Genomic DNA, 14,328 nt, shown 5'->3' with positions numbered 1-14,328 from the left:
GGCGCCGATGTAAGCCCCCCTCGGACGGCACAGCTACGCATCTCGCGTGTCGCGCAGCTGCGAGCTGGAGAGAGCACAAGAATCGTCGCTGATCACTTCACTGCGCTTGGATTGTGCCACAGAGCGCGAATCTCCTGGGCGCTGCGCAACGCGGTGCTCGAGGGAGGAGCAGACGGCGTGGTCGCCCCGCCGCATGTGGCCGCACACTAGTTGCCGCAGCCGAGCTGCTGGCTGAAACTTGCGGCTCGCGAGCGCGGCGAATGCCAGCAGCAGCTTGCAAAGCGCATCAGGCCTAGACTTGTCGCTGCTGGCTTGACTCCTCTTCGCCACCCGTCTCCCACACACCAGCGCGCACGTCCTCATCTCGAGCGCATCCCCATTCCATTGGTGACCGAACGAGGCCCAAAAGGCAAGCCCAGCTCAACTACAATGACACCACGCAGCCCGCCGCGCTCCCTGCTCAGAACACATCGTCGCCCTCGTTGAAGAAGCTGGCGTACGTCATCACTGCGGGTGGTGATAGGGAGGGCGCGTCAGTTGAAGCACGACCGAGGGCGGACACAGCTTGGTGCGCGGAGCTGGCACGCCCTCTGATAGCGGCTGGCTGAGACAAGGGAGCGTCGTACTCTTTCTGGCTCCACCTCGGCAGCTGAACAGTAGCGCATGCACATCTCCCCATCTCTCCCATCCGTTCCCCGGCGGCGTCTCTCCCTGCTTTGCTAGCCAACTCACTAGTGCCGTACACCAGCAGCCCTCCCGCCGAGCTCATGATACACGCCATTTCCCGAATGATGCCCGCATGCGCCAGCGTAATAGGCAGCGCAAAGCCGCTCACGACCGTCGCGGCCGTGAGCCAGTTGCCAAAGTCCAAGAAGGCGCTGTTGTAGTCTGCCGAGAAGTCGTCTGCGCCGGCACAGCGCGCGCAGATGGAGTTGGGTAGAGGCGCGAGCACGTAGAGGAGCGCAACGAGGAGAGGCAGCCAGTTGCCGTAGAGCGCGCAGCTGAGGATGATGAGGAGAAAGCCGAAGGCTAGAGAGACGGAGAGGAAGATGACGGCTAGAGAGTCCAGGGGTCAGCAGGGCGCTCGCGCGAGCACGGGCAGATCAGGTGCGCCCAAGCATACTTTCTCGCTGGATGTGCCTCAAGCGTCAAAGCTGCGGAGCGACCCGAGCTTGGGTTCAGAGGCGGCTCTTGGGGCGGTGGAGCTGCGCCATCGTCGATGAGATGGCCAGCTCCACAGGCAGCCGCGCGTCGTCTTTGTCGCTCTCCTGTGTGGCACACTCGGGCCAGCAGCACTCACTCTTGAGTCCGGCAGCCATGATGGGCAAGAGGCAAGCACAAGCGACGGAGCTTGCAGACGGACGAGGGGATGAGTGGGTGAGGCGGATGTGGAGAGCAGCCAAGCCCCGCGCTGCGCGCCGCTCGGCGAGCGACGGCGCGGCCGTGCGGCGGCGCGGCGGCGAGGCGGAGCGGAGAGCCAAGCCTCGACGTGCGCTGCCGCATGAGCCTCACCTCCGCCTCTACCGCCGCAGCCCTTACCACAAGCAGCATTCCACCGCAGCTCAGCGCTGCTGGATACAGCTCAGCGCAGCTTCGGAGCGTCACCTGCGCAGCCTATCCGGCTTGCTCTCGCCCTCGCAGCCACTCCCGCTCTCCGAGCCGCGAAGTGGAGCAGCCGCCGCAGCTGCGCCCGAGATGACCGACATGCTCGATGCGCTCTCCAACAGCGGCTCGCTGCCCTCGCCGACCACGCCGCGGCCCAGCATGGGGCGCAACGCCTATCTGAGCGCCGCCGGCTCCAGCTCCGGGCCCAGCGCCGGCGCCTCGAATGGCGAGCGCAACGGCGACTCGCTCGGCCTGCCGCCAGCCGCGGCCTTTGCTGGCTCCTCGGCAGGCGCAAGCAGCGGGAGCAGTGGCATGCAAATGTCGGCTTCGAGCCCGGGGGTCCTGAGTAGGGCACTGCCCGAGCTGGAAGGAGAAGAGGGCGGGCAAAGCGCGGAAGAGCAACGAGAGGGACAGGAGGGTCAGGAACAGGAGGCTGGCGGCACCCGAGAGGCTTGGAAGGCTAGACGGAAAGTGTGAGTGGCTGTGCCGGGGTGCGATGCCTGATTGTTGATGCGCAGGGCACTGAGTCGGGGAGCGAAGAGAGCAGGCGGGAGCTGGCCAGTGCTGGTAGCGAGAGCAAAGGGGGATAGCAGCTGCACACTAGGACCTCCAGCGCCTCTGCTCGTCTGTGCACCAACGAGCGTTCGTCTCACGCCCGCTGCCCACAGGTTACTGGCCCAATCTCGCGACCACGTCGTAGCCAATCTCCAACTGCACGGCATGCGACCTCCGCCTTCGCTCGCACCTTCCTTCGTCGTGCCCCATCTCAACGCCTCCTCTTCCTCCTCGCAAGTCTCTGACGCCGGTCCCGCCGCGCGCAGCGCCATCCTCCCGTGGAACGACCCACGGCTGCGAGACGATGTGCTGAGGCTGATCGACCAGTTCCTGGCGGAGGAGGGTCTGGGTGCGACTCGACAGATGCTCTCTGAAGAGTGGAGCGGCAAAGTGAGGGAACGAGAGGAGAAGAGTGGAGATGCCAGAACGATCCGCAAGGGCATTCTAGGTGCGTTGTCTACTCCCGTCCCCTTTGATAGCGAGCCGCACAAACGCTGAGACAAAGACTGACACGTTGCGCTTGGACGGGCAGAGGGCGCGTGGGATGAAGTCGAGAAGCTCCTCTCCAAGCCTCTGGTGCGCAGTGCAAACGCCTTTCGCTATGCCGTGTACAAGCAGATCTTCCTCGAGCTCGTCGATGGAAGAGAATTTCAAAAGGTGAGGCGCGCATGAACGCACACACTTGCGAGAGCCTGGGGCTGACGAGGGGCCCCGTTCCTAGGCGTTCACATTCCTCAATAAGCGACTGAGAGGCTTGGAGCACTATCAACCTTACGCTGGAGAGTTCAAGGTATGCTCACGCGCTCGTGTCTGACCAAGAAGCCGGCTGACGCTCTTGGCCGCAGGATCTCTGCTATCTTCTCTCCGGTACGTCCTGCTCTCCGCCCTCGCCCCGCGCCTCGCTCACCCACCTACAGCCAAGTCGATCACCGATGCGCCTTCTTTCCGGGCGTGGGAAGGCGTGCAACCGGCACGCGAAGCACTCGTGGCGCAGTTCAGTGGCCTGCTAGAGCAAGATCGCATTGAGGCAGCGGACGATAGTGCGCCTTACGTGCCGCCTCATCGCTTGAGGAATCTGCTGCACATGGCCGTCGCGTACCAGGCGAGTCCTGCTTGGGCGTTGCGAGAGGAGTGCCGAGCTGATGTGCGACGCAGGTCGAGTTTGCCAGATACCATCCGAGAAAGGCACCGCGAGTCAATACGCTGCTGCATGACTACGGTGAGCTGCCTTCGCTAGGCTGCGCCTTCGCCCGTCGTCCCATGCTCACTCCGTTGCCCGTTCGCAAAGAGTCCTACGTCGTGCCCGACAGTGTGCTTCACACGTTCCGCGGACATCGTCGCAACGTGAAGGCGCTGGCCTGGGTCGGCTCCGAAGGGCGCTCGCTCGTATCTGGCTCTTCAGACGGCTCCGTGCGCATATGGGATGCCGAGAGCGCCCGCTGCGAAGCAGTGCTCGATCACGGCGGACGCGTGTGGGATGTCGACGCCACCATCGCCGGACAGCATGTGCTGAGCGCCGGAGGAGACGGCACGGTGAAGCTGTGGGGACGCAGTGGAGAGCTGAAAGCTACGATGGGCAGCGCGGTGGGGGATGTGTATGCCTGTCGGTGGAACCAGGCGGGCACGGCGATCCTCACGGGAGGCTATGACAAGCTGGTGCGCCTCTACGACGCACAGACGGCGGCTTTGACGTCGACTTTTACCGGGCACTCGCTTGGCATCTCGAGGTGAGCAGTTGCTCGACGTGCCTTCACGTGCGCATGAGACTGACGGCTGCTACCTCTGGCAGCGTGACATTCGACCCGGCCGGCCGACTGGCCATCACTGCGTGAGTGACGGCTCGCGACATGCGCACTGACGGCGGTGCTGACATCTTGCACTGTCGCCAGCTCAAAGGACACTGGCATTCGACTGTGGGATCTCAACAGCGGCGTGAGTCAGCCCATCGCCTCGTCACTGGCCTGCGTGGCGCTTCTCTGACCCATGCTTCACTCTGCAGCTTGCCGTGCGCACGCTTCACGCACACTTGGGCGAAGTCACCTCCGTCGAGGTGGACCAGACCTCGCGTACGCTCTTGTCGGCGGGCAAGGACAATCAGAGGTGCGTTCAATGAGCCGCGTTGCGCTATGCATCGCTCACGCCTCCCTTCACTCGCACACAGTCTGCTGCACGACCTCCGCACTCTCAAGCCCCTGGTGCGCTTCAAGGGCGCGACCAACACGCGGTCCAGTGTGTGCCTCTCTTGTCCACCACTCGCTATCCCTTGCTCACTGCCTGCGCAACGCAGACTTCGTCAAGTCGCACTTTGCACACAACTCGCTCATCGCCTCGGGCAGCGAGTGTGGCAGTGTCTATCTCTCCGACATGGAGTCGGGCGAGGTCATCCAGACGCTGGAACACGGTCCCGGCGTCGTGTATTCGGCCAGGTGGTGCGCTGCTCAGGTGCGTTCTTCCTATCTGCCTTCTCTCTGCTAGGATGCATTGCTAATGTGTCCTCAATGACAGGCGGCACTGGCGTCGTGCGGCGATGATGGAGTGCTGCGGACGTGGATCTGGAAGCCGGAGAAGGAGGACGAGGAGAGCAGTCTGGATCGCACACGCGCGGTGGCGGCTGCGGCTGCCGAACGACGAGGCAGTCGCTGACAGGTCGACGCAGGACGCGCTCTTGCTGAGCCGGAAAGGGGCAAAGATACAAATGGAATTGCGTCACCGATGGAGCTGTGCGATGAGAGATTTGAGATGCTAAGCAGCGAGAGGCTGATCGGATCTCGAAGAGCATTCAGGCCAGAGCTGGCGCGCGAGGCCAGCGGCCGGATGAGAGGGTAGACGAGCTGCGCCCGCGCTCGTCGAACAGACGGAGTCATCTCTCTCGCTGATTGCCGTGCTGTAGCGCGAGTCCGAAGCGCACGTTTGCGCAAGCGAGGGTGAGGCGCGTTGCGCTCTCGAGTTGGCATCACGAGTGTAGGTGCCGATGTCGAGCATGTTGCGCCGCAGTCTTCAAAGGCTTGGAGACGCGGGCACAACATGCTGCGACGCGGCTAGTACACTCAAGATGCCGTACCGTAGCACGACGGAGCTTCGCCGTGCCCTGCGCTGTGCCCAGATCGCGAGCGAAAGTGTTGGCGCGGGAACGAGCGGTCGCGTTGCGCAATCTGTGCCCGACGACGCTGTGAAGCTCTTCGTGCCCTTGAGCAACAGATCGAATGTGGATGCCGACGCGACAATCATGCGCCCGCAGCCTCAAGATGCTTGCTTGAAGATGCGAGCGCATCATTGGCGCACTCGGCGTATACACTTGGGCTGTCGCTCAAGAGGAACGAACTGCACAGCGTGCTGCGCTGAGCCCAGCCGGCTCGAGCGCGAAGACGTTGCGTTGCAGATGTCGTGCCCTTGTGCTCGGCGTCGGCATCGCCGTAGGCGTCGAGAGATGGATGAGGTGCGGCGACGATGAGAGATGAGCGAAGCAACACTGCTTCGCCGGACGACGCAGGCCGCAGGCCGCAGGCCTCAAGCACCGACGCTCGCCGTCTGTCCCGCCGACGCTACAGTCGGCGCAGCTGTAGCTGCATCGTCGTCATCGTCTTCGAAGTCGAGCTGTGGGCGACAGAGCAGGTCAGCAACGAAGAAGCAGCCCGGGAAGATAGGACGACACGGAGAGTCGAAGAAACTGTGACTTGCAAGCTCGAAGCGGTCAAGCACCGCCCTCACGCCCTCGAGGCGGCTCGCTCGAGCCCCAGCCGTGAGTGGACGCTTGGGTAGTGGAGCACCCACAGCAGTGCGCCAATGTCCGCTCCGTCCTTGCTGTCTTCCCTTCACGAGCGCAGCACACCTCCAAATCCATGTCCCGTCTCTCCTACTCACCGGATCAAACACGACGCGGATGACAAGCGAGCAGCTGGGGCACGTTGCAATGTCCTCGGCGTCCCTGAGCTGCTTGCGCGTGATCTCGAAGCGGTCGCCGCACGGGCAGGGGTAGTGGAAGAGATCGCGCTCGGCGTCGTAGGCCAGATCCTCCAGCTCCACCTCGTCGTAGATGGACTGCTTCGGCATCGCGTGAGGAGCTGAGAAGAGAGCGGACGGCGGTGGTGGGAGTCGTGTGCGAAGCAGCAGCCAGCCAAAAAGTGGCGAGCGGGCGAGCGGCTCTCTCGTGCGGGAAGGCAGCCTCGGGAATCTGCGCACTACAACAATGCGCCGGCGCCGTTGTAGTGGCCAGACCCTTTCGCGCTTCAGCTCGCTTTGTATTGCGCGGTGCGCCCGCGTGAGAAGGCACAAGACAGGCGGCGTGCCTGGCGAGAAAGTGGCTGCGCCGCGCCGGCTGTGTGGGCGCCGTGGCTTGGACCAGCAGCAGGCGCACCCCGAGCCCTGACTGGGCCTGGCCTCGCCTCGCATTCCAATCGTTGCTTCCTCACCTCCTCCACCCCTCTCTTCTCCTCGGCTCCGTCTCCGTCCGCCGTCGCGTCACCGCACGAGCATCTCTCACCCCCCTCACGACCTCCCGCTTCAGCTCGACCCGCACGACGCACATCCCCGCCTCAGTCCCTTCACACGCTCGCCCAGCATGTCCGCCAACGCCCGTCTGGACCAGATCCAGAGCCACATCGACCCGGCGCAGAGTGCCTCCGGTGCGTGTCCATGCAGCAGCGCGGCGCGGCGCCGCCGAGCGCCGGCTTTGTCCAGCTCTTGCTGGCCCTGACTTGCCAGCGCTGATCTGGCCTTCCTGCCTCTCGCAGCAACGTGGGAGAGCGTGCCGCAGGCGCCGCCGGACGTGTGAGTCGCCTGCTGTTGGGAGCGAGAGATTGAGGGAACAAGGAAGAATGCGAGGCGGGCAGATGTATTGCAGCGCTCGGAGGGCCTCTTCAGCACGCAGCTGCAGCGCCGCGTCGAGCTGGCCGATCTCGATAAGCTCAGGGCTTTAGAGCTGACCGCGGTCTCTCTGCGCACGCAGCATCTTCCAGTTGACGGCGGCGTACAAGGCCGACAAGTACGAGAAGAAGGTGAACCTGGGCGTCGGCGCATACCGCGACAATGACGGCAAGCCGTGGGTGCTGCCGAGCGTCAAGAAGGTGAGTCACGCGCAGAGCGAGCGGCGTCGTGCCGAGACGCAGCCTGCTCACTCTCACTCGCAGGCACAAGCTATCCTGCTGAACGACGACACGGTGGACCACGAGTACCTCTCGATCACTGGACTGCCCGAGTTCGTGGCCTCGGCCGCCAAGCTGATCCTCGGCAAGGACTCGGCGGCCACGTCCGAGGGGCGCGTGACGAGCGTGCAGACGATCAGCGGCACGGGCGCCAACCACCTGGCCGCCGTGTTCCTGGCGCGCTTCTACGACTGGAGCCGTGCGGGCGGCGAGAAGAAGATCTACATCTCGAACCCGACGTGGGCCAACCACAAGGCCATCTTCAACGCCGCTGGCATCGAGCCCGTCGACTACCCATACGTGAGTTGCGCGGGCGGAGCAGAGAGAGGAGCAGCGAGGAGCGCGGGCTTGTCGTAGTTGTCACTCTGACACCCGTCTTCTGTGCAGTACGATGCCAAGACGGTCGGCCTCGACTTTGAGGGCTTCACTGGCGCGCTCAAGTCCGCACCGAACCGCTCCGTGTTCCTGCTGCACGCCTGTGCGCACAACCCCACGGGCGTCGACCCCACCAAGGAGCAGTGGGGCGCGATCAGCGACATCTTCCTCGCCAAGGGCCACATGGCCTTCTTCGACTGTGCCTACCAGGGCTTCGCGTCTGGCTCATTAGACGCCGACGCCTTTGCGGTCCGCCACTTCGTGGCGCAGAAGAACATTCCGCTGCTGATCTGCCAGAGCTTCGCCAAGAACGCCGGCCTGTACGGCGAGCGCGTCGGTGCGCTGCACGTCGTGTCGGCAAGCAAGAAGCAGGAGGCGGCCGTCAAGTCGCAGCTCTCCGTCATCCAGCGTGCCGAGATCTCCAACCCGCCGGCCTTTGGCGCGCGCGTCGTCAGTCTCATCCTCAACGACAATGCGCTGTGGGAGCAGTGGAACAAGGACGTCAAGTTCATGGCGGAGCGCATCATCGACATGCGCAAGCAGCTGCACTCGCTCCTGACGGAGAAGCACAAGACGCCGGCGCCCGGCGGCAACTGGGACCACATTCTGAAGCAGATCGGCATGTTCTCCTACCTCGGCCTCACGCCGAAGCAGGTCAAGTACATCGTCGACGAGGGCCACATCTACATGACGGGCAACTCGCGCATCTCGATGGCCGGCCTCAACACGCACAACGTCGCGTACGTGGCCGAGGTCATCGACAAGGCTGCCCGCACCGCCTGAGCCTGTTCTCGCCCTCATCCTCCCAGCTGTGCTTCTCCGTGCTGCGTGTGTCATTGCGATCGATCAACAGACAGAGGTGTGGCAGAGCGGCGATCCAGGCATCGGATGTGCGGGGAAGATGTCTAGTTGTGGTTCTGCGCGCGCGGCGGCGGACGCTTGGCCGGGTGCGTGCGGTGGTACTGCGGCGAGCCGGCACAGCGCACGCCCATGACTGAGGTGTGAGAAGGACGGGTCAGCGACGAGCGAGATGGCATCGGGGCCGTGGCAGCAAGGCACTCACGCTCCGTAGCTGCGTGCTCCGTCCACGCCGGGTCGGCCATCATGCCGCGCGCGAGCAGGATGAGGTCGCAGTCGCCGCGCTGCAGTGCGTCTTCGGCCACCTGGCCCGGGTATTCGTCGCCCTCCATCATGCCGACGGCGCCGACGAGCATCTTCTTAGGCTTGGTCTGCTTGACGCCTGCCGCAAACTCGAGCTGGTACGCCGGCTTGGGCGAGATCTTCTGGAAGGGCACGAGGCCACCGGCGCTGACATCGAGCACGTCCACTCCCTCTGCATCCAGCAGCGGCGCAAGCTTCTTCGTCTCGTCGCCATTCCACGTGGCCTGGCCGTCGGCCTCGACGTGCTCGGCAAAGTCGGTGCCGCTGACGCGCACCCAGAGCGACTTGTTGGGGTACTTGCTGCGGATGGCACGCACCGTGTCGAGCAGCAGCTTGGTGCGCCCCTCAAAAGAGCCGCCGTAGGCGTCGGTACGCTTGTTGGAGAGGGGAGAGAGACAGCTGTGCAGGAAGTAGCCGTGCGCTGCGTGCAGCTCGACGACTGCAGCAAGGGTCAGCGTACTGCTCGGCGCACAGGCGGCTGCGATTGCACTCACAGTCGTAGCCAGCCTGGAAGGCGCGGTCGGCGCCCCTGATGAAGTGCTCCTGCAGCTCCTCCATCTCCTTTGTCGACAGCTCGCGCGGCGTGATCCAGCCCTCTCCGTACGCCACCGCGCTCGGCGCCACCACCTCTCCCTCCCATCCGCCCTCTGCATCGGTGACGTAGTCCTTGTGCTTCTTCTCGCCGCGGTGGTACGGCGACCACGTGCTGGCCTTGCGACCGGCGTGCGCCAGTTGGATGCCGACGGTCAGGCCGGGCGCCACGGTGCGCAGCGCCGAGACGAGCGAGGCGTGCGCGTCGATGTGCTCGTCCTTCCAGATGCCGAGACACTGCGGCGTGATGCGCCCCGCAGCCGTGACGCCGCTGGCCTCGACCATGATGGAGCCGACGCCGTGCAGCGCCCACGAGCCGAGATGGCTGAGGTGCCACACCGAGGGAAAGCCGTCCTTGGCCGAGTACTGGCACATGGGCGACACGATGACGCGGTTCTTCAGCGCCAAGCCGCTGTTGCTGGCGCTGAGCTGCACTCGCGGATCGAAGAGCTTGGGCCGCGAGGCGCCCTCAGGCACGATGTCGGCAGGCACAGCACCGGCGGGAGGGTGGCCCTCGCGCGCAGGCACAAAGTGGCCCAGCGTGAGGGCCAGCGGCTTGTCTTGCGGCCACACGGGCGCGGCCTGGCCCGAGGCATAGTCGGAGATCTTGTCGCTGGGCATGCTGGCGCGGGGCGAGGAGTGCAGGGTGCGCGAGGCGAGAGGGAGGAATGCGGAGCCGGGCGAGGCACGACGGACGAGGTTATGTAGGAGCATGCGGCGGCGGGCTGAGGAAGCTCGTGGAGCAGAGCAGGCCGGCGACTGGGCTGCGAACCCGTGTGGCTGCGAGGAGCGAGAGGCCGGCGCCGGCGAAGCACGCAACACGCACGGCGTGGAGCGAGAACCTCATCCGCCGCCGCTGCCGCTGCTTCCGCGCTTCCGCGGCGGCGGCAAGGTGGAGGCGTGGCGCCGTCGTGCCGCGGCGGGGCAAACGACTCAGACTCTGACTGGCACGCGCGCACGCCAGCCCCGCCATCTGGCCCTTGCCCACTGACTCGACTCTCCTGCTCGCTGCGTTGTGAAGGAGCAGCTGGTGCTGCACGGCATGCGACGCACACCAGTCTTTATTTCCGGCCGAGTCGCGGAGCTAGCTCTTGGCAGACGCAGGCGCGTGGGACCTGCTCAAGCACGATGAGCTCGAGGCGTCGCGGCTTGGTCAAGGAGACACGCTCGCGTTGAAGCGCTGCCTCTCGTCCTAAACGTGGCGAGGCCCGGGCCGGTGCGACGTGCTGTGACCGCGAGAGCAAGAGGCAAGCACCAGCACTGACAGCACAGACGACACTGCCTCGCAGCGAGAACACAAGTGACAGCGATCCTCATTCAGCATCGCAAGCGCAGGCGTCTGCTACGCGCGCTCCTTCTTCATCTTCTTCGCCTCGGCCTTCTGCAGCTTCCTGGCCTCCTTTTCGACCTTCTTGTCGAGCTTCTCCTGCTGCTTTGCCGGCGAAGTACTCGCGGCAGCAGGTGCAGCCGTCGTCTTGGCCTTCTTGTGTGCCGGCGGACCGTCTGACGGGGTGGAGTTGGAGCCTGCTGGCTGGCTGCAGACAGGGACGAGGCAGCGCATCAGCACACTCGCAGTGAGAGTGACTGCGGGCCAGGAGTGCGAGACTCACAAGAAGCCACCGAGCTTGTGCTCCGGCTGCCGCCGCTTCGTGCCGGCCGCAATGGGCATGGGAGGCATCGGCGGCAGCGGCGGCAGCTTGCGTGCCGCCGGCGAAGGCTCGGCCTTGAGCTTGGGCGGCAATGCCACCAAGTGCAGGTGCTGCTTGACGGGCTGCTTCGCTGTGAGGATCGAGAAAAGTGGCGCAGCCTCAGCACGTGGCGGCCACCCTCGCGAGGGGCATCGTGTGCAACTCACTGGCCTTGAGCTTTCCCTGACTGGGCACCAAGACCGTAAAGCCTCTCATCTCCACCGGTCCGTCGGCACTCGCATCTTCCTGTCGTGCCTTTCCGGCTCCCGCAGCCATGGCAATGAGCTGCGTCGTCTGTTCGTTGCTCTTGCCGGCGCCCACGCCCGGCGCGCCGCCGGCCAGTGCCGCGCTGTCGGGCGCTTGAGGCGCCAGCGAGCGGAGCGCATACGTGGTGCCGTTCAGCGGCAGCCTTGCGAGGTCTGAGCCATGCGCTCCTTTTGGCAAGGAGAGGACGAGGCCATCAAGATCTCTCGGGCGGACCTGATGCATCAGAGAGCGCTGTCAGCCCTGGCCTTCTCCTTCTCGCTCCGCCACGCGCGGAAGGACTCACGCCATCGGGCACGCGCACCGCCCACAACTCCTGCCCGCCCGACAGCACCGGCATCTCGGCGAGCGCTGCGGCACCATAGCCTGGCTCGGGCTTGTACGGCATCGGCGCATTGCGCTGCGGCTGCGCGGCGGCAGGCACCGTCGCGGCGGGCGCGGCGGCGGCGGGGCGAGAGGAGGAGCTCGACGAGGACGACGAGCTGCTGGAAGAAGAGGAGGAGGAAGAGCTGGAGGAGCGGGACCGAGGCATGCTGGGCGAGCGTGCGTGGGGTTGAGGTGAGGAGGTGGAGAGAAAGGCTTCCCCTCGCCGTCGGAGGGCGCGGAGCAGCAAGAGAGGCGCGCGGGCCGCGCCGTCGCGCGCAGATTCGACTTTTGGCTTACGTCAGCATCGCGCCGCCCCCCTGGCCCCTCCAGCTACTCTCTGATGGCACCTGCGTCGTCGGATACGGGGCTTGGGAAGCTCATTTAGAGCTCAAATTGTCGAGAAAGATAGGCTAGTATGAGTCCTGGATTGGTCTGTGCCCGCGAGCGCTGCTGACGTTCCAGGGCCGCGATGCCCGCTACCTGGAGCAGGCTACTCCCTCTGCGCTCCCTCTCGTCGTTCAGGCATCTCGAACTCATCACGATCCGTTGGGCGTCAAGCCTGTTCGGCTGCTCAGTGAGGAAGAGCGCGACAGGCGAGGTGATATGATTGGGCGGTAGAGTACAAATGAGACGGGAGAGGGCAGAGAGACGCTTCAGGCGACAACGATCGGCCGCTCGGGCGCCGGCTCTTGCACAGACGGTGCAGCGGAGTGCTCCTCCTGCTTCGCCGCGGCGACAGTCTCCTGACTGATCTCTGCGCCACGTTCCGTGGCCTTCTTGAGCTCCTGGTCCTGCTTCAACTCTCCCTCCTCTCTCGCCTCCAATGCCTTCCTTACGGGCGCGAGAATCTCCTCTGCCTTTGCCGCTCGCACCGCCTCCACATCCACGCCAAACACCTGCGCCATCTCCTCGATCGTCTTTGCGCGCTCCATGCCCTGCCGCACCTCCGACAGCTGCTTCTTGCTCCGCGCATTGGGCAGCACGGGCGCGTGCGGCGCAAAGTTGGACGAGGGCTTGAGCGTAAACTGCATCATGCAGAACTTGCTGTTGCCGAAGTTGTTGTTGAAGTAGGCCGCCTGTCGTTGAGTGTAAGACGAGGGCAGATGCAACCGAGGTCGCTGTCGTACTCACGTAGCGCACGTATTGCGGTGCTACCTCGTCGGCTATTGACGAGACGCCTCGGGGCGCAAAGCACGACGGGTTCGCCTCTGCACCACGAGCGATCATCACCGACGTCACGCCTGCGGTGTGGGCCATCAGCGACATGCTGCGGCAAGCACCAGCGACGTGCATGCTGGACTCACCGGTCATCTCCATGATGCGTTTCGCCTCGTTCCAATCCCACGCGTCTCCATTACAGCACAGCGGCAGCTTCCCTCCCGTCTCCTCCCTCACAATCTCGACGACTTCGCGCAGACGATCCAGCAAAGCCGGCTCGCGCGGACGCATCTCCTTGGTGCGGCAGTGCACCGTCAAGTTGTCGATGATGCCGAGGCGCAGAATCTGGCGCACCAGCGCCTGCGTCTCCTCGCGCGACGGCAGCAGGCGAATCTTGCAGCTGACGCTGACGTGCGGCGGCGCCGCTCTGCGCATGGCGCGCAGCACGTCGCAGAGAATGTCGGGCGTCGTGAGGAGATGCGCGCCCATGCCGCCGATGGTGGAGAAGGGCTTTGGGCAACCGCAGTTCAGATCCACGCCTGCCACGTCGTCGTGCGCGGTGACGAACTTGATCGCCTCGTATGCCCAGGCCGCATTGGCGGAGCCGAGCTGGAAGATGACCTGCTTGCGCTCGACGGGATGCGTCGTGAAGATCTCCTTCTCGTCCTTGACGAAGGACACCAGACCCGTGTCCTCTGCCGCAGCGTGAGGAGGCGTCAGACGCCGCAGGAGGGGGCCATCGCAACGCCGCCGGCCCGAAGCCAGACGCAGCAGCTGCACTCACCATTCACGACGCGCGTGCAGCCCATGATGGCGCGGTCGACAATCTCGGGGCCCCAGACGAGGCTGGCGCCGTACTGCAGGCTGAGCAGGCGCGTGGGCAGCGAGCCGCTGCGCACCATGGGCGCGAGGAAGAGGCCTGTGCGGAAGGGCACGGGGCATTTGCGGCCCGCTGCGTGTGCCGCAGCCAGCACGTCGTCGAGCGCGGGCGCATCGGCGGGGAGGAGCGAGTAGGGCGCCACGGGCACGGCGGGCGCCACGCGCGCACGCTTGCTGCTCGGCGCGCCGCCGGCGCCGTCGGTGCTGCTGCCGGCCTCGGCAGGCGCAGGACGGGTAGGCATGCCGGAGAGGAGCGAGCGGCGCCAGCGAAGAGATGCTGCGGAGAGGCGGGTGCGAAGGAGGAGCGGCCGCAAGGCAGGGACGCTCATGTGCTGGTGGGCAGGAAGGAAGCGCGCACCGCGGCGCGCAGGCAAGGCCCAAAAAGCGAATAGAATGCACCGCGCCGCCGCGCGGCAAGGACGCTGACGAGGCGGCGCCCTGGCGTGCCGCGACGGCGACGCCGCGATTGCCTCTCGCCCTCACCTCTCTCTCTCTCTCTCTCTCTCTCTCTCTCTCTCTCTCTCTCTCTCCCTCTCTCTCTCTCG

General features: G+C 65.1%; 7 protein-coding genes across 7 annotated transcripts; 2 read left to right on the top strand and 5 right to left on the bottom strand.

The window, feature by feature from the left end:
- Positions 1-304: 304 nt before the first annotated feature.
- FA09DRAFT_329759 (Vps55-domain-containing protein) lies at positions 305-1,378 on the bottom strand. The gene is made up of 2 exons (XM_025742307.1): positions 1,301-1,378; positions 305-1,056 (listed from the first exon to the last, which is right to left on the bottom strand). Exons 1-2 carry the CDS (start codon positions 1,317-1,319, stop codon positions 461-463), a joined length of 615 nt encoding a protein of 204 aa, XP_025598408.1. The 5' UTR covers positions 1,320-1,378; the 3' UTR covers positions 305-460.
- A 131-nt stretch (positions 1,379-1,509) lies between these two features.
- Positions 1,510-4,930, top strand: FA09DRAFT_18178 (WD40 repeat-like protein). The gene is made up of 14 exons (XM_025739333.1): positions 1,510-2,078; positions 2,274-2,608; positions 2,693-2,817; positions 2,882-2,950; positions 3,006-3,027; positions 3,078-3,262; positions 3,316-3,379; positions 3,449-3,887; positions 3,950-3,988; positions 4,050-4,092; positions 4,160-4,260; positions 4,322-4,393; positions 4,448-4,602; positions 4,666-4,930. Exons 1-14 carry the CDS (start codon positions 1,696-1,698, stop codon positions 4,689-4,691), a joined length of 2,058 nt encoding a protein of 685 aa, XP_025598407.1. The 5' UTR covers positions 1,510-1,695; the 3' UTR covers positions 4,692-4,930.
- A 1,073-nt stretch (positions 4,931-6,003) lies between these two features.
- On the bottom strand, positions 6,004-6,198 carry FA09DRAFT_284043 (zf-CSL-domain-containing protein; the record flags this gene model as incomplete). Its single annotated transcript, XM_025739861.1, has 1 exon — positions 6,004-6,198. A coding segment is annotated over one exon (195 nt), but the record flags the coding sequence as incomplete, so codon positions are not given.
- Positions 6,199-6,567: 369 nt separating this feature from the next.
- Positions 6,568-8,533, top strand: FA09DRAFT_329756 (aspartate amino-transferase). The gene is made up of 5 exons (XM_025742306.1): positions 6,568-6,782; positions 6,891-6,927; positions 7,106-7,223; positions 7,287-7,601; positions 7,689-8,533. The coding sequence occupies exons 1-5, from the start codon at positions 6,719-6,721 to the stop codon at positions 8,457-8,459; spliced, it is 1,305 nt and encodes a 434-aa protein (XP_025598405.1). The 5' UTR covers positions 6,568-6,718; the 3' UTR covers positions 8,460-8,533.
- A 36-nt stretch (positions 8,534-8,569) lies between these two features.
- On the bottom strand, positions 8,570-10,249 carry FA09DRAFT_329753 (FMN-linked oxidoreductase). Its single transcript, XM_025742305.1, has 3 exons — positions 9,332-10,249; positions 8,740-9,276; positions 8,570-8,670 (listed from the first exon to the last, which is right to left on the bottom strand). Exons 1-3 carry the CDS (start codon positions 10,140-10,142, stop codon positions 8,582-8,584), a joined length of 1,437 nt encoding a protein of 478 aa, XP_025598404.1. The 5' UTR covers positions 10,143-10,249; the 3' UTR covers positions 8,570-8,581.
- A 290-nt stretch (positions 10,250-10,539) lies between these two features.
- FA09DRAFT_329752 (hypothetical protein) lies at positions 10,540-11,980 on the bottom strand. The gene is made up of 4 exons (XM_025742304.1): positions 11,667-11,980; positions 11,284-11,596; positions 11,039-11,207; positions 10,540-10,963 (listed from the first exon to the last, which is right to left on the bottom strand). The coding sequence occupies exons 1-4, from the start codon at positions 11,910-11,912 to the stop codon at positions 10,771-10,773; spliced, it is 921 nt and encodes a 306-aa protein (XP_025598403.1). The 5' UTR covers positions 11,913-11,980; the 3' UTR covers positions 10,540-10,770.
- A 312-nt stretch (positions 11,981-12,292) lies between these two features.
- On the bottom strand, positions 12,293-14,025 carry FA09DRAFT_348105 (FMN-linked oxidoreductase; the record flags this gene model as incomplete). Its single annotated transcript, XM_025744812.1, has 4 exons — positions 12,293-12,822; positions 12,878-12,987; positions 13,051-13,599; positions 13,689-14,025. 4 exons carry the CDS (start codon positions 14,023-14,025, stop codon positions 12,400-12,402), a joined length of 1,419 nt encoding a protein of 472 aa, XP_025598402.1. The 3' UTR covers positions 12,293-12,399.
- Positions 14,026-14,328: the final 303 nt, after the last annotated feature.

The sequence above is a fragment of the Tilletiopsis washingtonensis genome (assembly GCF_003144115.1).
Source record: "Tilletiopsis washingtonensis strain MCA 4186 unplaced genomic scaffold FA09scaffold_10, whole genome shotgun sequence".
NCBI lineage: Eukaryota > Fungi > Basidiomycota > Exobasidiomycetes > Entylomatales > Tilletiopsis > Tilletiopsis washingtonensis.
Note: the sequence above shows the minus strand (reverse complement) of the source record. Positions and strands in the feature narration are given on the sequence as shown.